This window comes from Betta splendens, chromosome 14, assembly GCF_900634795.4.
Source record: "Betta splendens chromosome 14, fBetSpl5.4, whole genome shotgun sequence".
NCBI lineage: Eukaryota > Metazoa > Chordata > Actinopteri > Anabantiformes > Osphronemidae > Betta > Betta splendens.
The window spans coordinates 10,041,729-10,064,501 of NC_040894.2; the positions used below are offsets into that span (position 1 = coordinate 10,041,729).

Genomic DNA, 22,773 nt, shown 5'->3' on the forward strand with positions numbered 1-22,773 from the left:
ATGTGTAAAACAGTCCAAGCAGACAGGCCTCAACTGAACCCAGCTCTAAAACAAACTACAGGCTGAACAGGTTTTATGCAACTGCTCCAATCTGATCTTGTTCTTCAAGTTGGAAAAGTAAAAAAAAAAAGGAAAGGCTGCAGTGTGACTATAGTGTAGGTCAACTATCACTGTGGGTTAGGACACGAGCAACAAGCTGCTACATGTCGCTGGTTAGTGTCTCTCGACCGTTCAGTACTCGGATGACAAGCGAGTACTGGCTTTAGTGTCAGCAGAATAATGCTGCTATTCAGAATCTTTCCACATCCGTCATGCCATCGTGGGGTGAGGTGTCCAATGTCTCTTGTGTCACACTAGTTTTTTTTAATGCTCCAGTTGCTACACAGTGAGTGATTCCACTATAATGATAAGAGTATTGTCATGATCGGGGTCAAAAAAAATGCTTCTAGTATAAAATACACACTGTTGTTGCACAGCTAAGATGTCTCCTCTGTCTGTGACCGTTTGACACTCAGATCAGATCAGATCAGATCTGTTCCACGCCCTCATTTGAAAGATTCCACGAGACTGAATCATTTAAAAAAAAAAAACTTTATTTCAGCGTTGATGTTTTAGGGCACAACTAAAAACTGTAAAGTTCTTATTTTACACTATGTACCAAAAGCAAACTGTAAAATGACTTGTTGACTGTTGCCAATGCAGTAAATGTAAATGCAGCTTTATTCACCAATCAGCGTCTCAGAGTGCGAGAGGCTAAATTAGCTCTGATTTTTAAAAAAACGATCACATGAAAATTCATGAATTTTAAAAACATTGATCTAAGCCAATGGATTCTTGGCAGTAAGTAGCTGTACCGAAGTCAAAATACTAGACAGCAGCAAAGTTACAGTGGCAAACATTCATCGTCCACATCTATAAACCTGCAATATACAGAATATATGTGTTTAAAAGTACAGTGTTGAGTGCATGTTAAAGAATAAAATCAAGGGGAAAACACAAAGCAGTCAGCTCTGAATTAACACTATATCTAAAATCTGTCAGCCTAAAACTTCTAATCAGATAACATTTTAAATAAAAACATATAAAAATATAAAAGGAAGTTTTAGTACTTAAAAAGAAATTGGAATGATTGTATATTATGTCTCTAATACTGAAGTAGTGCATCTACATGTCCTAGAGCTGTGAACTTCCCACCAACAGTCTGTGACTCCACCCCAGGGGAGCAGAGGCTCTCACCACACACCGGGGCCCTGCTCCTTCGGGTGCATCTCGATGTTGTGGTCCATTCGATTCCTCCTGCACAACCGCACTCCCACAACCATAGCGAGAATGATCAGGACCACGCCGCAGGCGCCTCCGACCGCGGCTGCCAGGATGCCGATCTCCGAGAGCGTCACTAGAAGCAGCGGAAGCCCATATATTGTCAATGAATAGGCCTCTGACGGATGATGTGCCAGAGTGGACGTTCCCCGGCCTCACCTTTGTCGACGACCCGCAGCACGGTCTCCCCACTGCTGCCGTGCACGTCGGGGCGGTTGCGCACCTGGCAGATGTAGGTGCCGTTGAACGTGGGCTGGACGTCCTGCAGGGTGATGGACACGTCCCGCTTCAGAACGTTCCCCGACCAAAGCACGCGGCCTTTGAAGCGCCCGTCGGTGGGAGGGAGCGGCTCCTCCTGGTAGTAAAACACCTGACGCACAAACAGCGGAGGGCCGAGGCGTCACAACACGACAATAGCCTGCTTTAAAAAAATGTCAAGTATGTTTAAAGGCCACCAAGAGCCGCGATAGCACGTTATCTCCTCTAGATATGACACGCTCAGTGCGATACATCAGTCTATTTTTTTATCTTAAAGGTTAAAGCCAGCCACCAGCACAAAGAACACACTGGGATCCGATAAAACTCTTCACATCCATTCATACATTTGCTAATATTCAACCAGAAATATTAAAGGTTCAAACATTTTCGGAGGCCGTCACTACACACCGACTCGTCGATTTTCGAGTTAAGGCCTCGGAAGCTCCAGGTCGCAATGACGGACTGAAGGGTCACCGGATGAGTGGAGGTGAAGGTGCACTTCAGTTTCACGTCCGTCCCATTCACCGCCTCCAGCTCGCCCGTAGTGAAAATATCTATGCCGATGACGTGCTGCACCGCTGTAGTAGAGTAGTAGAGCAGAACAGTCATCAACGCGTCAACAGGCGTCCACACCCTTCAGCGACTGATTCATTCATTCTCACGGCCCAAGCTGTGCAGGTCACTGTGAGTTTCACAGCGGTTTGAACCAAGTGTACCAGAGTTATCTCTAATCAAACATCCTTGAATGGTGAAATCAGACTGTCAAACCTCTGCTCTTCACTGTAAATTGCGATAAATGGTGACATCGTGAGCTCACTCTGATACTACGCTCGACACTGAATGACCTGATTTTCCACTTTTCTGCGGAGTAACTTCCTGTGAACACATTAGGAAGGAACACAAAAAATGTTAAGAATCGCTACGACAGCTGTTACTGACAGCTGTTAGTTAATGATTGCACACGGGTGCAAGCACAGAAACCACAGTTACACCTCCTGTACTACCTGTGAATACAGCCATGTTTCACTAAAGGGACCTGGTAAAGTTAAACCTTCAGCTAAATCCTAATCACTTTCTGCCTCGTCCTGCAGCTTATAACATTCCTTCTGATAAAGCAGAGAGGAAGAAGCAGCCAAGAAAGTTTAATCCTGAGCAAAGAGGACGGAAATTACTGTAGTGGTACTAGTAGTATTAGTGTTAGAGGTGTACTGTACTGTGTTTGGGGGCAAATACTAATTCAAAACTTAAACATAGGGCGGGGAGACTAAATACAATAGCATGCCACACACTGGAAGGAAGGCTTTAAAACGTATTTAACTGAATATGATGGCAGATGCTGATCAACAACTGGGGGACATTATATGTATCCAGGTTTTTAATGCAGATTTTGATTAATAAAGACGCATTTGTATTGTTTTGTTTATCTACTTACATAAATCAGACTGGATTGTCATTATTATTAATGTTTGTATATAGTTGCCCGACGGCTTTCAAGTGATACCAAACAGCAAAGTGAAGCGCTGTGCCTGAAAACAGCTGATTCAGCTCCACGTTTACGCTGAAATAACTACGCTTTACCAAGTGTACACAACTTCTTAAAAACCAGACTTTTAAAGGTCTGAATAATAACATTGTTTCTGCGCTTGGACAGACACGCGAGTCGATCCAGGAAGTGGTTGGAACTCACCTGGCAGCAAACCTGCCAGCAGCAGGAGCCACGTCCGAATAACGGGGCGAATCATCTCCACCAACAAGCTCCGGCCGGTTAGTTCCGGTGTTAGAGACCCTTCACGCAGCTTTGAAAGCTGTTGTCATGGACGTAGGTCTCCCAGTGATATTTAGTCAAACTACAGTGGGAAAAGTGATCTCGAAACTGACTGCACCTGAGGGCGGTGACATAATGTACTGCACCTCCCCACTTGCGCAATGTCCCAGTCACACAACACAGAACAGTTTGGGCTTGATGATTGTCAAGTGTGAAAACATGCTCCTAACGGTTGTAGATAATGACCATTACGCATAAAAGAGTGTGTATATAAATATATTTATACATGTATATTGTAAGGGCAGTGTCAGTCCTCTCTTTACTGGCGCCCCCTAGTGGACTTAGTTTAAAATCCAAACATTAGCTATGAATAAAATGAAACACTAAAAGGTTCGCTTTGTTGTAATTATAAATGCTAATATCTGGATATAAATATCAGAAGCTTGAATAACCCAATTGTCTTTCTTTAAAATACATCAAAAATAAACTAGAAGTCAAAAAGACAAATTGGTAGCTCAGTGGGTAGAGCATTGTCATGGGATCAGAAGGTCTCAGCTTCAAACCCACCAGGGCTCCAGGTGTGGCCTTAAGTAAGACACTTGTCACTAGCTTTCTTCTTTCTTGAGAGGTGTTCTGAAGTTCAGATTCAAGCTGTAATTAAATATAAATCAAGGTTCTCTTGAGATTAAGTTAAATGTCTCCATATTCTCCAAAAGAAAGTGTCAATAATGATGTGCTGCACACACAGCAGGTGTGGGGAACAATAAACTTAAAACGTGCCGTTTTTTAGGAAATTCCCTGAACAGATTTTGAAACTAGTATAAATGTTTACAGTTTAAATGCAAGGATGCGGTATCTTAAGATTGAAGAAAATTTGGGACACACACAAAATTGCACCTAAGACTTAGGCACTTAAGACTGATAAATCAAAGTTAGACAAAATTTGTTAAAATACAATATAATTCATTCAATGCATGTTAATATCTGCAATATTACATCCACGTGATTCACCAACAGCATAAATTTTGGTCAGAGGCTTTGAGACCAATGGTCTTATAATATCCTCGTATAAAAATAATGCTTAATATAAATAATTATAAAAATATAAAAAATGGGTGGTAAAAAATTCACGTAAAATGTAAACTTTGCACGATTGTTAGTTTAACTATGTTTTTCGAAAAATGAGTTAATGACTTTTATTTTTCGCATTTATTTTTTCCTACAGATGTCAACACTCAGAAACAGATGGGCCTGATATTTCCCTTTTTCCGCAGTCCAAGAACGCAGCATTTGATCTAACGTGACTATGAGCCACTGTGATCAGCTGACACAGCGGGCTCAGAGATCGAAGATGGGTCGCGAGGAGAAGAGAAAAGTCGTTTTACAACATCGCTTGAAAGCAAAAATTGGCGACAGTGTTGTGCGATGCCTAAACGAAAACACCTCCTCTGTTACAAAACACCAGGTGATCAAAAGTCACGGTATTTAGCTGAAAGTGATCATAAATTGAGAATGTTTAACGGTTTACCCACAATGCATCGCGGGCCTGTTTAATTCTGGCGTTAATTGCGGCGGGATTGCAGCTTTAACCAAAAGCCATTGAAAATAATGTATTTTTATGTAAAGGTTGAGCTTGTCATTAGTTGTGGCCTTGTTAAGAGTTCGACTTGACGCCGTATAAATCACATTTAGCTGCTCCGTTCGCCCTCCGCAGCCGTTGCTGCTGCTGGTGGCGCGTCGGCGCTCCGCTCCTCACAGTGGCTTCGTCGCGTGCCTCTTGACACACCTTTTGTTGTCTCATCCAGCCAGAATCGGCTAACGGCTGCTAGCGAGCATCACCCGCGCCGACTGAACGACAGCGGTGAAGTCACGTCGGGCCACAATAAGCGGAGGCAGCCGAAAGGTGACGGCCAGCACCGTGTCAGGTACAGTGCGTTCTACATAAGCAGGCGGCTAATGTCATTTAAATGTATGCGACGGACGGTGAGAATGAAGATGCGTCCGTCAACATCGCCTAGCTGGTTAGTTGCTAGCTAACGAGCTAACGCCAAGTGAACTAACCCAGTTGATTGGACGAGGTCTGATCTGGGATCTGTAAACTCACGCCTGCATCCATTAGAGGCTCGTCTGTCTGCCTCAAGCCTCTAAGCTACTGACAGCGTGTTTCCTGTTCGCTGCTGAGCTGATGATCTCCTCTTTACTGTAGAAGCAACACAGTGCGTCCGTGATTAATGCTATAATGCAACGCTGTCCAGTAGCTGCGTGTACTTGTCGTAAAGCTGCGCTGCCTCCTGTAGGATGAGTGGCGATGAAGTGAACCCGGCTGCAGTGGCTCAGCCAGTGGAGGATGTTCATGGAGATGGACGGTGGCTCTCACAGGTTGGAGTGTTACAGAGCAAACATGATGGCCCGTTTTACGACAGACTCACACATATGTCATAAATAATGTCATGTAAACATATTCATCATTTGCCCCTAGCTCCTCATTTCATAGCATAGTTACTACTAAATCTTACTCTGGAGCTGTTCAGTGCTGGCAGGATTACACACTGGATAAAGACTTTGAAGTTAAAGCAGTGAATGAAACATCTAAAACATTGGGTCATGTGTTCACAATTACAGGTTTTATTGGCAGGGCTTTCCACCATCTCTGTTATTCAGTGGTAGTTCTCAGCCAGGTTAATCCTCCCGGCTACTAGGAAAAGAAAGCTTTACTACGGGCTCTCTCTTAGAGTGAGGCACTAGACCTGTCTTGATGAACTTGTTATCAGTGGATAGATTGAGTCATATTTTTAGGAGTGCACGTTCAAAAACCCAATAAATACTGTAGTAATAACAATCACAACAATCACACTTAGTTTATGTGAAAACCTAGACCAGTATCTGACAAACCTTCTCACCCATCACATACCAAATCATATCAACACGATAGCAAAGCAAACTGAAATGTTGTCAATGGAAGAACACATCTTTATCTTACTGTTATGGAATACATCACAAGCGCTGACGTGTTGGTGTGTTGTTTACAGCACACACGATTTGTTCAGGAGTGTAAAGATGCTGAGCCAGATGTGCTGTTTGTGGGCGACTCTATGATCCAGTTAATGCAGCAGTATGAGGTGAGAGGAAATACCTGCCTCTGAATGTGCTGGTTTAGACAGCTCATATCAATGTCACCCATTCACCTCTAACTTTTATTGAATATCTATAATCTGTTTTCATGCACTGCTTGTCCAATGTTATGTGTTTCAGAGCAGATTGTCTTGTCTTGCTCTGAACATTACCATATAAAGAAGCTGTTGTATAAAACGCAATCTTATGACCTCTTGTCCCCAGGTCTGGAGGGACTTATTCTCCCCACTTCATGCGCTGAACTTTGGTATTGGAGGGGACACCACCTGTAATGTGCTGTGGAGGCTGCAGAATGGAGAGCTGGACAATATTCGTCCCAAGGTAAGTAATGGAACAATGCAAACATTTTAAAAAGAAGGAAAATGTATCAAAGGTCACAAATGAAGGCACAAAGACCCACAAACGCGCAGCAGCTGGAGTAAAGGAGGGATGTGTTTCCTGATGGTGTTCTGACTGCTTTCTTGTCTAGGTGGTGGTGTTGTGGGTAGGAACCAACAATCATGAACACTCTGCTGAGCAAGTGGCGGGAGGCATTCTTACTATTGCAGAACTGCTCACCTCTCGCCTCCCTAAGGCGAAGGTAGTTGTACTGGTAAGTCCAGTTCCACTCTATGTATTGTCTTATCATTGAAATGAAAATATTGATGAAGGTAAACTGTCTGTGATTGGCTCCAGCATCACCTTGATTTTTAACAGTAGATGTGGTTCCAATACTAAACAGATGAATGAAAGGATCAAATACATAGTATCAATCAAACCTTCATGCTGAACCTCACAATATTGTCAAATGTTTACTGTTCACAGGGTTTGTTGCCTCGAGGGGAGCGTCCCAACCCGCTGAGGGAGAAGAACGCTGCCGTTAACAGCTTCCTGCGTTCCTGGCTGCCCCGACTGAACCATGCTCAGTTCCTGGATGTGAGTGGAGAGTTTGTCCACTCTGATGGAACTATCAGCCCACAGGACATGTTTGACTATCTTCACCTCACACAGACAGGCTACCGTAACCTGTCCAAGCCCCTCAGTGACCTGCTGCTTCAAATCCTGGAGGACACACCGGAGGAGAGACGGGCGTCACTGATTTGATGGCCGCGGCCATGCAACATGTTAATCCAGAGGCGTGTCTCACCTGCTCCTGTGGAGGATGTGAAACATGTTTCTGGAGGAGGAAGGGTTCATTCATAGGGGAAATATGTACCCAAGTATGAGTGGGCCCATGAGTGATGTGGAGAGGTGCTGTAGAGGGAGAGAGACCTCAATACAGATGTAGACACTGTGACTGCAGTAGTAAATTCTATTGCAAAAGAATTTAAAACATACGCTTATGTAATGTAGGACTGCAGTTGCACATACCCTGATCAGTCTTGGCCTGTGGAAAAAAGATAGTATTTCCGTGGCCTTGCCAGCGAACAAAGACAAGCTTTGTTTGGTGTCGGAACTGTTAAATGTGAAGCCTCCTTCCTTTATATACGAGTAGTGTGGGTCACAGCAAACAGTAAGTAACACATGAACCCATACATCCAACACAGTACTAACCGCTGGTCTGCCCCGCACAGCTGGGAGCCAGTAGGTCATAGTGCCAAGATAAGGAAAAGAAGGAATTTCTCTTTAATGACAACAACAATCTGTAAGAATCTATTTCTTTTTTTTTCTGAAGAAGGTTATAAACAGCTGCTCCAGAGGTGCTCCTGCCAAGGTCATAGAAAACTATCTTATGTGATTTAGCCTTAAAGCATGAATTCCCCCCAAAACTACATGATTTACTATAAGTCGTCAGCCCAGGTCTGGGTGTGCTAAACACCTCATAGTCTGCTTCATGTCCACCTCTGAACCATGTGCAACCATTCAGATGTCTGCAAATTGTTTATTCATATAACTAACTGTAGATGGGTGGAGCACACTGGACCACTGAGTCCGTCCTGCCTCCCCTAAAAACATCAGCGAACTACGTGTGAACTCAAATGCACGTTCAAAGCAAAGCTGGGGTTCTCTTCAAAGTTCTCTTCATGCATTTTAATTGGCGACATCAGCTTTTCTAACTACACAGGTCTTCCACCTCTGATGCTGGCGCCTGCATGAAACACTTCTCTCACATAGAAGTTCACATTTTGTTCCAATTGAATCTAAACCGACCTTTAAATGAAAAAGACCAAACTTAACGTGCTTCAGGATCATGCGTTGTGTCTGTGTTCCACGTTGTTGACAACAACATACATTTCAGGTCATGATATTCCACCGTCTCGATGATCGTGCTTGTGTTTTGCAGTAGCATTGTAACTGTGCACTTGCATTAATATATTACAGGAAAGCTAAAAGTGGATCAAACACTATAGCTGCTGTCCACTGAAACTGCTTTGTGTATTGTATGCAGATCTTATAATCAGTCACTCAAACTAGCACTCTCTCCCTCTTAAATACACTTACAGTGTTTCCACTTCGTTTGCTTTTAGCCCCTTCGTTTCGGTGTTGTATTTATAGCTGCCTAAAGCCCTGACGCCCCTTCATGGTTCAGTACGGTGACTACCTGCAGGGAAGCTCAGGCGACTGGACCCCGTCATGCCACACGCTGGCCAGCAGTCACAGGTCACGCGAGGAGAGCCATTCGTCCGTGCACTTACACTGTAGCTGTTTCTCCATGGCTTCAGTTCCGCTCGTCGCCCGTCGAGCGTCCGATTCTGTGACGTCACCGCTCTCTAAAGCTCACGCGTTGTGTTAAATAGAACTAGTGTGTGTGTGTGTGCCTTAAGTGTTCATGGGATCGTTGTATAAAGTGTGTCTGATGCTGGATGTTGTAGGTTTGGTGTGTGAATGGACCCCAGCTGTATATGACCTGTGTAAATCATGAGGGGAGGCTGTTTGGATGAAGGTGGAGCTGCAGGACGCTGAGTTTGGTGCAATCCAGTATTTGCATCTGTTTTGGCTCGCTGTCACATTATGATAAAGCATTGCGATAAATAAAAAAAAAAAACCTGATCAAATCACATGTTGCAGATTGGTTGTCTGTCATTTGAAGCCTTCCTGTGATGGGTCCAGCGCTCGCCAACAGAGGGACCCATTTCATCAGACTGAGCTGAGAACCGCTTCTGCCGCCTCCTCTCAGCAAAACAGTCCCCTCATGCAGATATAACTGTCTGTCAGCAGAGCGAGCCCTGTAATGTTGCAATAGTTTACCAACCTTTTTAAGTCCTAAAGTGGCCACACAGATTTTAGACAATGATTCATTTAGAAATGAAACTATTTTTAAAGACATCTAATTCGAATAAAGGTTACCAAGGGTGGAGTCGTACCCTAAAGCAGCAATCGCGTGTGTTTTTTTCCGTCAGCCTTGTTGGTGCGAACAAGCCGAGCAGTGATGGGACTGTTAATGCTTGTGCTGCCTGCAGATGAGTCACCTGCAGTATGTGTGAGGTGCTTTATGGTCAAACCAGGGAGGTCAGGGTTTGTAATCTGCTGCCACGCGTGATGAATGCAGCAGTGGATGCAGTTTGCAGCCTGTACGTCACCTGCTACAGACTCTGTAGGTTTTAGAAGCATTATCAATTTTATTTAGGATTTGATCTAAAATATATAGGCATCTACAAATTTGTGTATTTTTTTAGCTATATGTTCATAATAACAAACCTACCTACCTACTGTACCAGTGTCTCAGTCTGGAACCTCAGCAACCTTCAGGTGATGGATCCTATTTTACTACAGCTTTCTTCACTTCCTGCTTGTTCAGCAGGACCAAGTGAAATACATCCTCAGCTGTGTTGAGTCGACCACCGCGGGATGTTTCGCTTCTTTAAAAAAAAATAAAAAATCTTGACTTGCTTCCCTAATGTAAGGAAGGTACTGTAGCAGGTTTTACTGTAAGTAAAGTGACATCATCGTCAAATGAAAAGGAGGTGGCAAAAAGCAGGAAGGGAAGAAGGCAGCTGTAAATCGAACTTATTAATATGTGATCCAATTTCTCTGAATATTTTAAATTTATATTGTCAGAATAAAAACTGCAAACATTTCTACACTTAATCGAGCTCTTACATTTGTCACATGTTATAACTTCATGTGTAGATCATGTAATGTTGGGGGAATTAAAATGCAGAAGTCGATGTCGTTGTGAAGCAGAAGTTCAGGACCTTTCTGATGTAATATTTTTGATTTGGTGCTTAGCAGCGAAGCAAACATTTGCTTTAGTCGGGTGTCTTTTAATAAAGAACTCCTCCTGCTCTGCAAATAACTGCTCACACCTACATCATAAGGTGCAAACCTGTTGCAGAACGACTGGTCAATCGGCTGCTAAAGCGCAGATCCTAAAATAAAAAGCAGCCAGCGCACAATCATGTGAGCGTTCATCTCGTCGCTCGGCCTCGACAGCGACGTCTTCCTCTGCATCTGAACTGCGAGTTCACCTTTCAGATCTCGCCCTTTGGCCTCAAACCATGGGTTTTGAGGGGAAACACCTGCTTCCTTATCCACATTACTCACCATTCACACCCGACACTCCTGCGACCTACTTTGTTCCCCCTCTTATCATTCAGTGCCGCCACAGACACAGTTAGAACATCGGATCAGTCCTATTCACCCATTCATTCTTGCATCATGAATTTCACATTCAGCCGTTACCTCCAGCTCAGACCGGATGCATGTCATCCCCTAAGACATCGCCCAGTCCGGTTTACTTCGCTCTCTTCTCAACCAGCAGCTTATTGAAAGTCCTTCACACACATTGATCTCTGCGCCTCTCCATAATTGTGCTGCAGCTTGTTCAGCAGGTCTGAGGTCGAGGTCACCCGGTGCCGTCGCTCATCGACTGCAAGGAAAATAAACAATCACGCCCTCGTCGTAGGAAAACAAGATGATCTGGTGTTTGAATGCTGTCTTCGGCCTGTTTCAGGCAGGCAGCGACAGCTGAATCCTCACCAGCCTGTTGTTCTCTGCACGACTTGACCGGCGATCTATTATTATCTGTTTTTCTTACATTCCACAACTCCACGCTTGTCCTCCCCCTTGTAGTCAGATTTATTGTCCATGCATGGCATCCCTTCCTCACATTGTGTACAAACACAACCTGACTGCAAATTACAATGTCATTCTTCTCTCATATATGGCATGGAATGAAATCGGACTGTTATTGTGAAAGTATTTGTGAAGCGAAAGCTGAGCACTAAGCGACGGAAAAGTAACCTCGCTGCTGTGAAAATAAAAAAAATGTTCTTATTCTTAATCTGCGTCCGTTTTGTGTGTGTGTGTGATTAAGGCGGCGGCGGCGGCGGAGCAGCCGGTGGAGCTGCTGTGATCCATCACCGCTTCCCCACCTGCCAACGCTGCTGGATTTGTGCATAATAAAAGCTGAAAGGCTGATGCTGATCATTAAAGCTCTGGGTTTTTTCCACTGCGTCACCTCACTGTCGTATTAGTTCCAGCCTGATAATTAAGCTGCGTGTCCCTTTCTCTTACCATGAACTTCTGGTTTGTACCTGATTCCCTTGGACCTGATCTAATTTAGACTCCGCGTTCGCTTGTGCAAGGTTGCATCCTCCCTGAAGACTACTCTGCAGAATGTAGACATATATAGTTCCTTAATTTCTAAATGACCCTTAAATTACCTTGCTGTGTACCCGCGTTAGCTCTGTCCCAGTCCCCACAGCGCTGACGGCTGCTCTGCCTGTCTTGTTTAGTGGCACAGCAGCAGCTCAAGGAGATGTTGCGTAAGTTTCTCCATTGATATTATCTCCAGCCGTCAAAGAATGTAAACTGGCATCACTCCAGTCTCAAGGCTACTTCTACAACCTCAACTCTGTCGTCGCCCCCGTTCTGCCCCTGTATGGCAGGAAAGTGCATTCCAGTGCACTGAGGTTAGTGTCACGTTGGTGTTTCCACAATTTATTGAGACCTTGATGAGCTAAAAAAAAAACACAGGGTCAAAGAGGGCAGACGTCAGCGCTCCAGAACGTCCAGTAATAAAAGGCCGAGAGCATTTAGAGGAATCTGAATTAGGTTGAGTTGGTTTGCAGGTTTTTTATTCCAACTAATTAAAAGGCCAGAATCGATGAGAAGTCCCTCAACAGACAAGTAGGCAAAGTTGTTTTGCCTGCACACAGTGAGGCGACCTCACTAAGTACAAGCAGAGGAAACAGCCCGTGTTTTACTGAGGAACAGGAAACTGCAGTTTCCTCACGTCATCACGTCTTTAGACACAATTATCCCTAAAGAAATAAATAACAGCTGATGGTGCGACCGTGATCAGTCTAAACACTTATTATGAACTGGACCCTGGAGATAAACCTGAGCAGATGTGTTGACTAGTGTGACACTTAAGAGCCAAAGCACACACGCATCTGCTAGTGTTAAAATAAATATTAGTTTTAAATAACCAAACCCATTTTTGCTAATGTAAGCTAATGTAAGCATCTAAAGTCGAGTGAAGCTAACAAGCTGTGAAGTTCTGGAAGTTTTACCACTCAGGAAATGATCGAGTGCTAAACGCCTCACAGCAGCTCCTCGTGTTTATGAGCTGCGTGGATTTCGAATGCTTTTATTGTGCAGGGAACAAATTAGAAAAATGAAAATCAACCAAAGAAAGGGTAGGAATGCTGTATGTCACCATGGCAGCCATCTGAATAATTTGTCCATGTATGAATGGTGAATGGTGAATTTACAATATAATAATTTATCAATACTCAACAATAACAGTTGCATTGTCAAACCAAGAATAGGGAGGAAGGGGACAGGAAGTCCTGTTTGTTTGCCCTCCCTCTGCACTGATCGCTCCGTTTTTGGAAATGCTCTCTGCTTTTTTAATCCTGTCCTGACCCGACCTGGACTCCCTGTGACCTCGGCCACCTTAATCCCCTCTGCCTGAGTCCACCGTGACATTCCTTTTTTCACGCGCACCTCTCCCTCATCCCCCTGCGTGAGCGCTTCCTCTCATCCAAACAGGCTCCTCTTCTTTCTCTGAGCCCCGTTCCGTCCTGCTGCTTCTCGTCTTCACCTCTGACCTTTCCTCGCTCAGCTCATGCTGAACAGCTTAGCTGCTCCTGCAGCAGCAGCACGGCATGAACAAAGCCTTGGCAGGAAGCGGCGGTCGCCCCGCTCGTTCCTCGCCTTCGGTTCAATGGGGAAAACTCCAGTCTCCCTCCTCGCTCCTCATCACTGTCTCCTCTGATTTGCCTCCTCGTCCTTCAAACCTTTTGTACTCGGCCGGATTTCATTTGGTGTGCTTATCTCAGCCCAAACACGTGGACTGCAGGTAACGTGCTGTCGCTACCTGCATGGGGTTGCTATGCGCGTTAGATAACCTGTGTCCCAGCGCACAGCACAGCCGTCGATAGTTTTATCAGAGGCCACAAACGTATTAGACGTTTTAACACATTCATTTCAAAACTGCACCAAAGCTTCATGCTGTGACGCACTCTATGTCTCCTAACTTGCACTTCTTACCTTCCGAGCTGCTTGTTTGAGCCCGTTCTTGCTCAACTCACTTTGTCCTACACAGTTGAACTGAGAACCTTTACAAACCCGACCCTACGTGGTCAAGGGCTGATAACAACACTGTGTCAACAGCAACACTGCCAGGCAAAAGGCACACAACCAATGAGACGGCTCATTTATATAGAGCACTAAAAGGAACGGAAATCCAATCTTTTAGTTTTTTTTATTAATGAAACATTCATCTGATTCAAAGGCAGTGACTCAGAACATGCAGAAAACTGGAATGATCCTTAAAAATTAAAATTATGTACAAGGTGACACAGTTAAATGCATCATCTTCATATGTGTTACACATGTGCACATGCTCTGGTTGGTCCCTGTTGTGGTCCAGTTATGCTCCAAAAGGTCAGGTCGCGTTTCTCCGAAGGGCCGGGCTCAGAGTCAGAGTGTCTTCGTCCTCGCCGGCCGGCCTTCCAGAGAACGGGGGGGGGGGGGGGGGGGGGGTGGGGGGTTGGGGGGGGGGGCGTCGGCGCTCAGGGGTTGTTGATGATCTGTCTGGGTCGTCCGTAGCCCGTCATGCCGGCTTGAGATGCTCCTTTATTTGTGCCCATTTGCAGGCCGATGACATTCTTGCCTTCGCTCAGCTGTTCCTCGGAGAAGTCTCTCCTGTTCTCCTGGGACTTCCTGCACACGCACACACACACGCAAAAAACACACGCACGCACACACACACACACACGCACACACACACACACACACACACACACACACACACACACACACACACACACACACACACACACGCACACACACACAATGCCTTTCCTTAGCACTGAAATGAATCCTCCTTTGTTTTCCCAACTTTCCACAGAGACACTAGTTCACACATGAGGGGGAAAGCTCATACTCACTTGTGGAACCAGCTGGGGTCTCCTTTGTAACACCCATCATTTTTTGTGACTGCCAAACAGCCCAGAGCCATCAGGGTCCTCTGAACAGCAGCCAGGTCCTTTCCTAAACACATGCAATAGTCTCAAATGAGCGAGGCCCTGAGCGCAAAATCACTTCCTGCTTTATACTGAGATTGTCCTCATTATATAGACTCTGCTGCTTGTCTTGCCTTCGAAGAGGTCTACAGTCTGGAACATGTCTGTTTTCGTGACTCCATAGTTTTCCGCAGCTTTGAGGAACATGGAGATCTGCTCCATCTGCTTGAAAGCCATTTGAGCTTTCTTGATGTTCTTGATGGGCTTGTTGGCTCCATACAGGCTGTTGATGAGTTCACACAGCACCTGGAGACAAACCCAGTAAATCCGGCTGCACGCGATGCTCGTTTAATAGGTACATTTACTCTGTGCCGATGCAAACACTCACACAGCCATCCTTGAGCCAGTTCTGGAAGCCCAGCTTTCCTGATTCGGGCCGGCCCACGGCGGAGCCGCACTGGGCCAGGGTCCACTCGACCAGCCGCTCCTCCAGTTCTTGGTCGTACTTCCTATCAATCTTACTCTGGACCTCTCGGCTCAGACCGTAGGCGGGACCTTTGTTTGCCATGTTGATCCTTTTGGGAGGGAAAGTTTAAAGTGTAAATACACAAGGAGCTCAGCAAATGTTCCTTCCTGGCAGCATATTGTGTCCTTTTTCAAATGGATATTTAAAAGGTGTAACAACGGAAAGGTTCCAATCATACTGATACTCCCTGCAGAACAAATACACTCAAGTCAATCATTAGTCTAAAATACCAATCTCCTTCACTATGAGACGTTAATGAGACGGCAACAATCACAGTTTTGTATAATCAGAGATGCTACTTGTCCTCAGATATTAGATCCTACTATGATCTGGCTTCTTAATGCAGTATGAGCTTCTCGTTAGCGTCAGTGTACAGCCCCACTCCCTGCATCCTGTTTGCTCATTCAGCTGTCACTTCCTTCCTTCCTCGCTCCCCAACAAAGCTGCACGGCTCTAAACAGAACAACACAACTTACCATAGTAACAAAGTAACAAGGGTTGGGGCAGAAAGGCCTCATTGAAGCGCTTAAATCATCGTCTGAATGTACGATAGCCACCGCGGAGCTGTTTCTGCGTTTACTGGCTCTCTCCTGAGTTTTTTTCAGTAATTCAAAGCCGGTAACATATGGAGATGTTTAGGAATGATGGGCAGGTCTCACTGTTCTTCCCTCGCGCGCTCTGCGAATGCTGGGAAGCTGCATATTTGTTGCACCGTGAAAAGAACGGCGTGTGTCTTTACAAGAATCGGTCCATTTTGTTGGCAGACCTGGTTTGATACGCTCTGTAAAGTACGCGTTTCACCCGAGGGCAGCGAGGCCTATTACATCCCATACAAAACACAGGTTTGTGCGTCTTACGCAACACTTGTTGACAGCCTCACAGGTCGTCACTGTCTGTGGCTGCTCTGGGTCACACGCGTTCCTCTGTGGAGACGCGTGTGACGCTCAGTAAAGGCTGAAGTCAACGTCCAGTTTCCCAGTCAGCGCGACCTTCCGCTCTAATGGCACCAGTCTGCACCAGTGCACAAGGTTAGGACTTGGCACCGTTTGCTTCCCAGCGTGTCTGTGCGCTTCACACCTCAACTGGGAGCGGCCCGGTTCCTGGGAACAGTCTCCGCTAAAGGCCAGAGTGTTGGTAATGGATGCGTTTTTAAATGTGGGAACCATGAATCATAAGTAGATCAGCTGACGCCCATATATCATTAAACAAATGAGTGGGGATCCACACACTTAACATGTGCTGTGTGAGGGCGAAGTGTTTGCTCAGATGTGATGCCAGATGTGACCCTCCTCTTCATCTTCCTCTCCCCCGCCTAAATTCTTCTTCTTTTGTCTCATGGTGTCTTGCCGTCATCCGCTATGAGACGTTTCACAACTGTCTCGCTTTTACAAAGCAGCTGCGTACGACCGCCTCACCGTTGGTTCATTTCTGAGTGTGTTTAACACATTTGATCGGTGACTCATTTAGTTACGCCAAAAAAACAAAAAAGGCTGATTGATCCAAAACGATAAAAGTTCCACTTATCATCACAGGCCGGAATTCTACTGATTTTACAGAGCTCTTCACTGCAGATACAGAAGAGAAGCTCACGCAGCAGCTAACGTTACATAAGTTACTGTATCTCACAGTTCAAAGGATGTAATTTCACATAAAGGTTTACTGTGTCCATGTATTTAACAGACACGCTGGGTTTATATTCAACCTGGACATTCCCTGAAGCTGGGAGCAGATAAGACCGAGGCTTTCGCAGGTGGAGCTCATTCACACGGCAGCTGATCCCCGCACACACAACTAAACATTAACCGAGCCTTGGGCCTGAGGCTGCGTGTGAACAAGGAAGAGACAAAGAGCAGTGCATTACGCTGCTTGAGTCGGGCCCGGAGTCAAACCTCCCCCCCGGCGGCGACGGACCTCAGCGCTGAGAACAAACTGAAGCAGATGTGGTCACTTACTTTGGGTGGTAGCCTTCAGGTGAGGACCGCTGGGTTCGGGCTTGTTTCCTCCTCACAGCAGAGTGCAGAGCGCCACAGACGACTGCCAGTATAAATACAGCAAACACCCCTGACTGAAATATATGACTTCACCACATTCAGCAGAAAAAAAAGGGAGCGGGACAGAGATACGCCTACGGGTCGTCTTGTTTCACTCCATGACCCGCCCCTTCAGCTCTTTCTCCTTTTCCCAACTCAAATTGTAATTCCTTATTTAGGAGAAGCAGGGGGAGGGAAAGGGGCATGTGACTGCAGAGCTTGGTGTGGTCAATGAAAGGAATTCTCCGAATTTCTCCATCTGCTACTTAAGAACGAGACAGGAGCAGGAGGAAGTGAGGCACACATCATACAGGACAGTGACGTGTGACAGGAAGGGAGTCACGGTAATTAGAAAGCAGCACATGTGGGAGATTTTTTACTGCCCTCATGGTCCCATGTGGTGCTTGTGCCCTCTGATATGTCTGCGACTCACACGGGCCGCTGTGGAATGCGGGGACGCACATCAAGACGCAGTGAAAGGGGAAGGAGAGGATGGGCCCCGGGCTCCGCTCGACTCCGGCGGTTTCCGTGGCAACGGGGGGAGACGCCCCCTCTGAGGCGTTTCAGCCCTGTCGTCAGGGGCAGGTCCGGACCAGCACGCTCTGACATCAGGCGTGACAGCGCCGCGCGGAGCTGGCAGCGCGTGAAGCCATGGGCCGTGTAGGAATGTAGGTGTTGTCTGACGGCGCACGCCTGCGTCGTCTGGGATCTGTGTCATCTCCACAAGTGGACATTTAATCTTCAGGGCATCCTCCCGATAACCCGCAGGCGGTTTAGTGCTGGTTTCCTCTGTCCTGCACATGAATCACCTTCAGTAGCAGCCGTCTGTAGCTTACTGCCATGACAGGCCCAGGTGTGTTGTCAATATGTGTGTGAAATAGTAATTTACCTGTTCTTCTTCCTTGAGCTGTTCTGTAAGTGGAATTAAACAGTTCCTGCTAAGAGCGGATGGAAGCAGCACATTAGTAAAATGCGTCTTTTTTTAGCTTAATGTTTCTTCTTTTTTTTTTTAAAGCCCTGAGGCTGTTTCTGTCTGATTTCCTCCTTCGTTTTCTGATTTGTGCACATTTGCATCTTCTTTGTTGTAGCAGGCTCGACTTCATTGTTGCATCCTGAGTTTGTGATCTCTTCGTCATAACAATTCCCTGGAATCTGGAGTCTGCAGCAGTAGCAGTAATACAGTAGTAGTGGTAGTAGCAGTAATAGTAGTAGTAGTAGTAGTAGTAGTATGTAGTACTTTATGTCATTCGAATCTGAATGAAAGGGAAAAAATACTGAAGCAGAAACCGAAGGGTTAAAACTATTCCTGCCTCGTTAACGTTAGAATGCCCCAGTCTTTTGGCGTCTTTAAGCGCGCACGCGACGGGTGCGTTTGTTTTACCTCCGGTGTGGCGCAATGTGGGTGGTGGGTGGGTGTCATGCTCCGTCTACAAGACACATTGATATTTAATGGGAGTCCTCGAAGCGGACTAAAGGTCAGTTAGTGCTCAGACCGGCTGCTCTGGTATCAGCGGTGCCGCCCACTTGGATGCGTAATAGTTCTTTATGCGGAACAAGTCCGAATTTACGGGTGGGAAATCAAACAATTATAGTGATGCTGCCCTCTGCCGGATGTTTGTTTTATATTTTATTGGTTGACAGTTTTAACTTTAACTTTTTGTTTTACACTGGGATGCTACCTTATTGTAGGGGAATGATTACACTGTGTCCAGCAAGCAGTGAACACACAGTGACCCGGTTGACTAGAGTGGTGCTACAGCCAAATGACTAAGAGCTATGCAGTAGAAACATGGGAAATGTTATGCAGACGGTCAGCGAAGGTGAAGAAACACAGAGATGAGAAATTCCACATGTGCGTGAGGGAGAAACACACTCGGCATCTGTTTATTTAACACTGTGGTAAACGTTCGAGGCCTTTCCTCATTATGATGGTTGCGTCACACGCATGCAGTCGCATCTCGTCATCCGGTTCGTTCAGACACTGCACTGAAGGAAAGTATGTGGTCCTCTAATCACATTAGGACCTGTCCCCTGGTCCTCAACCGGCTGCTCCTGCAAACAGGAGGCGACATCAGTCTCTAACTCCCCTGCAGCTTGAACGCAGCTTCAGACTTGACTTAAAACAAGCAATTTTGCAAATGGGATTTTTTGTTAAATGGCCTGAAAATGTGGCGCATTAGACTCACTGTCCCCCAGCATAAACACTGCTCCAGCAGCAGCCTTTGGTTTATTTTCAGCTAGATGACCCACTGCTGGGTGTTGATGTCCATGCTGAGAGCTGCTAATTGGAAAAGCGATGCCTGGTGGACAAAACCCCAGTGATGTCAAAAGGGCGTGAAATGTGAAGCTGAAAGCAGAGGATTAAAAAAAAAGGACTTGAGCGCCAGGGACGAGTGTCAGAGAGAAGAGCTGCAGTTTTTGGTTGTTTTAGCCTCAGAATAAATTATTTAACCGCAAACCTATTTTGGGTTTAAAAACTAAACTGTAGCGGCAGTAACGGAGCAGTCTATGGTCAAAAGGAAAAAGAATCTCATTTAAAATTCAAACTAGTATATGTGATAGGAAAAGCTATGATTCCCATGAATCAGCGCCACCAACGCACATGAAGTCATTTTGTCGTTTCACCCGGTGAAGAACGCGCTCGGGGGTCAGTGTCTCGCCCAAGGACACGCTGACGTGTGGAGCAGCAGCCCTGTGGTGAATGGATGACCTGCCACGGCCACCTGAAGGATGTGATGTTGTGACGGGCGACGCAAGTCACACGTGAAATGAGGGCTTTCGATCCGTCTCTCTGCTGCAGCTCGCTGTTGAAATGAGTAGAATTAGTAGAAGTGTTGATAATTGGACAAAGTGAGTCATCCTCGTGATATGGAGGTTATTAAAAATTTCATGTTCGTATTTGAAGTTGACGATTCACCAATTCCATTTTGACTTTGGACGCGAGCCAGGGATGCATTCATCTTTCAGCGCGTTGACTTACTGCAATTTACATCAGGCCTGAGACTGGGTTTCAGATTGTACTGGTTCATGTGTGTAACGCTCCCAGTGACCAGACGCGAGCTTGAGGCGAACTGCTGCTGTGATTGTGTGCCGTCGGCCTCTGCATACTGAGCAGTCCGCGGAAAGGGAATTATTATTTTTTCAGTTGCCTCATTTCGGGGCCTGTCATGCGTACGGGATGCCTTCCTGCACTCAACTTGAGAGACAGGTTGTGGAAAAGCAGGCGTCGCGGTGAATCACAAAGGATAAACCCCCCTAATCCACAGATTTCATGCGCACGGGGGTGTGATGATAAGATATGTGGATGAATCACAGCGTCTAGATTAGGGCTGCAGGTGGTCTGACTGTGTCTGAGTCACCGGAGCTCACAGCAGGGAACATCTGTTCAAAGTCCTGTTTTATTCATAGCATTTCCCCCTTTCATGGTGTGAACCCGCGTCTCGTGGTCAGTGGATGTGCTGTAACTGTATCTCTATTGAACACAGGAGCCATTCCAGCCCAGTGAAGACACTGTAGTGTGTGAGTGGAGGGATGACTAACATATGTGTGCTGATGACTTCTTGATGGCAGTGATATAATTACCAACCAATAGGAGGGGGTTTGGAGAGTTCCCGACTTATGAAAGAGCTGCGGTTTGCAGTTCAGGCCTCTAGGGGGCGCTGCCTTTCAGGCTGATGATAAAACATTAAACGGGGATCCTCAAAGTCCGTATCAGTCTCCCAGTCATGAGACACCGCGCAGACGTACAGAACAAAGAGACATTTAAGTTGAAGACGTGCGTTTCCCACGGCGGTAATTAGAAAATGACTCGCTCGCGCGCCACTCCAAATTACGCGATCGTTTGTGAACGCCGCGTTCCCACAGCTGCAGTGGAAACATCTGCTTCCTCTGCTACTCGAGTTTATCACAAACAACTAAAAGAGGCTCACCATAGGGTGTGATTAAACGTCTCTGGGCTGCTGTTTCGCAGAGAATGGGTGCAGCAGGAGAGTTTTTTTTCTAACCATAGACAGAAACAGGCTTTTTTTATAGGAAGCATTGAACCTGAAGCGAACTTGTCCTTATTGTGTTATTTCTCCTAATTATCTTCAAATTATATATGCATTGGAGAATTTAGGCTGAACATTGCAGAGTTTAACAAGGGGTTGCTTATCTGCCTTCACAAAGATAATAATCATGTTTGGATCCACAGTATAAGGCACTAGCTTTACTGCAAATATACGAGTTGTGCGCTCCATACACTGTGTATCATATCTCAAGGATTATCAAGCAGGAGGACAGGTGGGTGACAAGTCATCATCGGTGGACTGATACCAGGGGATAATGAAGAGGATGTGCTCTTCAAACTGTCTACTTTTTCCCACTTTCCTCTTCAAAAATAGTGACATGATTCTTTGTGATGAGAGAAGGAGGAAGATTTGAGGTCATAGAGAGTTTAGGAGAGAAGATGGATGGGTAAGAGGTTTCCTGCAGCACAGCACAGCAGCATTAAAAGACAGAGAATATTGCAATCAATGTTTTATTTGAGTGAGAGTCAGCTGAAAAGGCAGGGAGCAGGCTTTACTGTATGTGAAGGTCAGTGGAGGCAGGAGGGCAGAATGGAACGAGGAGGCAGCGGCGAAAAGGCAGAGGGGAATGAGTCAGGTGGAGGAGGAGGAGAGCAGATGGAGACGGGGGGAGAGAGGGAGGGCGGAGAGACGGAGCCAAGCTGGGCCATCGCAAAAGGAGACCAGGTCACTGGTGGGGAGCGGAATGAAGACTGACAGAAGCTGATGATCCAAGACATTAAGAGACTAGGAGCGGAGCAGACTCCAGAGGAAAGAGCCAACTCCAATTTCATCTCTGTGAATGAGTGAAGAGGCAGCGAGGGAGCCACAGCGTCCGAGGTACACAGGAGAGGAGTAATGAAATGTGCTGTCTTACCACTGGGCTAATAATAAATCATCTGCCAAGACGTGGCCACGGAGCAGATGAAAATTTGATGCGGGGGCCAGGGCTCCGAGACGATCATCCCGCATTAGTTACAGGTCTGCGTCGGATGAGATCCGTTCGCTGTGGGGACCGCAGGAAAACACGATGACCCAGAGGTCGGACACGTGAGATGGGAGCTCGCCGCTCTGTCACAGGGCCAACACGTAAACACAGGCCTTCACTGACTCACACAGCTGGAATCAAACACGCTGATGTTTATTATTTAATCAAATATGCAAAGTAAAGAGTGAGTATAATGATTATCCTGCCCATAGCTGGCTTTATTTCATAATCTCCTCCATTGCTTGAGTCCAGTTTCTGCAGAATAACACACACTGGCCTGTTTTTTAAAGTGTTCATATGATTGTTTGCTAT

General features: G+C 45.9%; 3 protein-coding genes across 5 annotated transcripts; 1 reads left to right on the top strand and 2 right to left on the bottom strand.

The window, feature by feature from the left end:
* Positions 1 to 572: 572 nt before the first annotated feature.
* Positions 573 to 3,470, bottom strand: mpzl2b (myelin protein zero-like 2b). Its single transcript, XM_029174498.2, has 4 exons — positions 3,266 to 3,470; positions 1,987 to 2,156; positions 1,480 to 1,690; positions 573 to 1,396 (listed from the first exon to the last, which is right to left on the bottom strand). The coding sequence occupies exons 1-4, from the start codon at positions 3,318 to 3,320 to the stop codon at positions 1,233 to 1,235; spliced, it is 600 nt and encodes a 199-aa protein (XP_029030331.1). The 5' UTR covers positions 3,321 to 3,470; the 3' UTR covers positions 573 to 1,232.
* A 1,195-nt stretch (positions 3,471 to 4,665) lies between these two features.
* pafah1b2 (platelet-activating factor acetylhydrolase 1b, catalytic subunit 2) lies at positions 4,666 to 9,455 on the top strand. Of its 3 annotated transcripts, none has more exons than XM_029174114.3 (7): positions 4,666 to 4,808; positions 5,149 to 5,268; positions 5,641 to 5,722; positions 6,373 to 6,462; positions 6,680 to 6,796; positions 6,945 to 7,067; positions 7,280 to 9,455. In XM_029174114.3, the coding sequence occupies exons 3-7, from the start codon at positions 5,642 to 5,644 to the stop codon at positions 7,556 to 7,558; spliced, it is 690 nt and encodes a 229-aa protein (XP_029029947.1). In that variant the 5' UTR covers positions 4,666 to 4,808; positions 5,149 to 5,268; position 5,641; the 3' UTR covers positions 7,559 to 9,455. The 3 variants fall into 3 exon arrangements, with proteins under 3 accessions (XP_029029947.1, XP_029029946.1, XP_029029945.1); XM_029174112.3 differs by lacking the exon at positions 4,666 to 4,808 and having other exon boundaries at positions 7,280 to 7,390; positions 7,466 to 9,455; XM_029174113.3 differs by lacking the exon at positions 4,666 to 4,808 and having other exon boundaries at positions 4,907 to 5,268.
* A 4,634-nt stretch (positions 9,456 to 14,089) lies between these two features.
* LOC114869909 (transgelin-like) lies at positions 14,090 to 17,508 on the bottom strand. The gene is made up of 5 exons (XM_029174460.3): positions 17,350 to 17,508; positions 15,260 to 15,446; positions 15,006 to 15,177; positions 14,797 to 14,899; positions 14,090 to 14,569 (listed from the first exon to the last, which is right to left on the bottom strand). Exons 2-5 carry the CDS (start codon positions 15,437 to 15,439, stop codon positions 14,419 to 14,421), a joined length of 606 nt encoding a protein of 201 aa, XP_029030293.1. The 5' UTR covers positions 15,440 to 15,446; positions 17,350 to 17,508; the 3' UTR covers positions 14,090 to 14,418.
* Between the last annotated feature and the right edge of the window lie 5,265 nt (positions 17,509 to 22,773).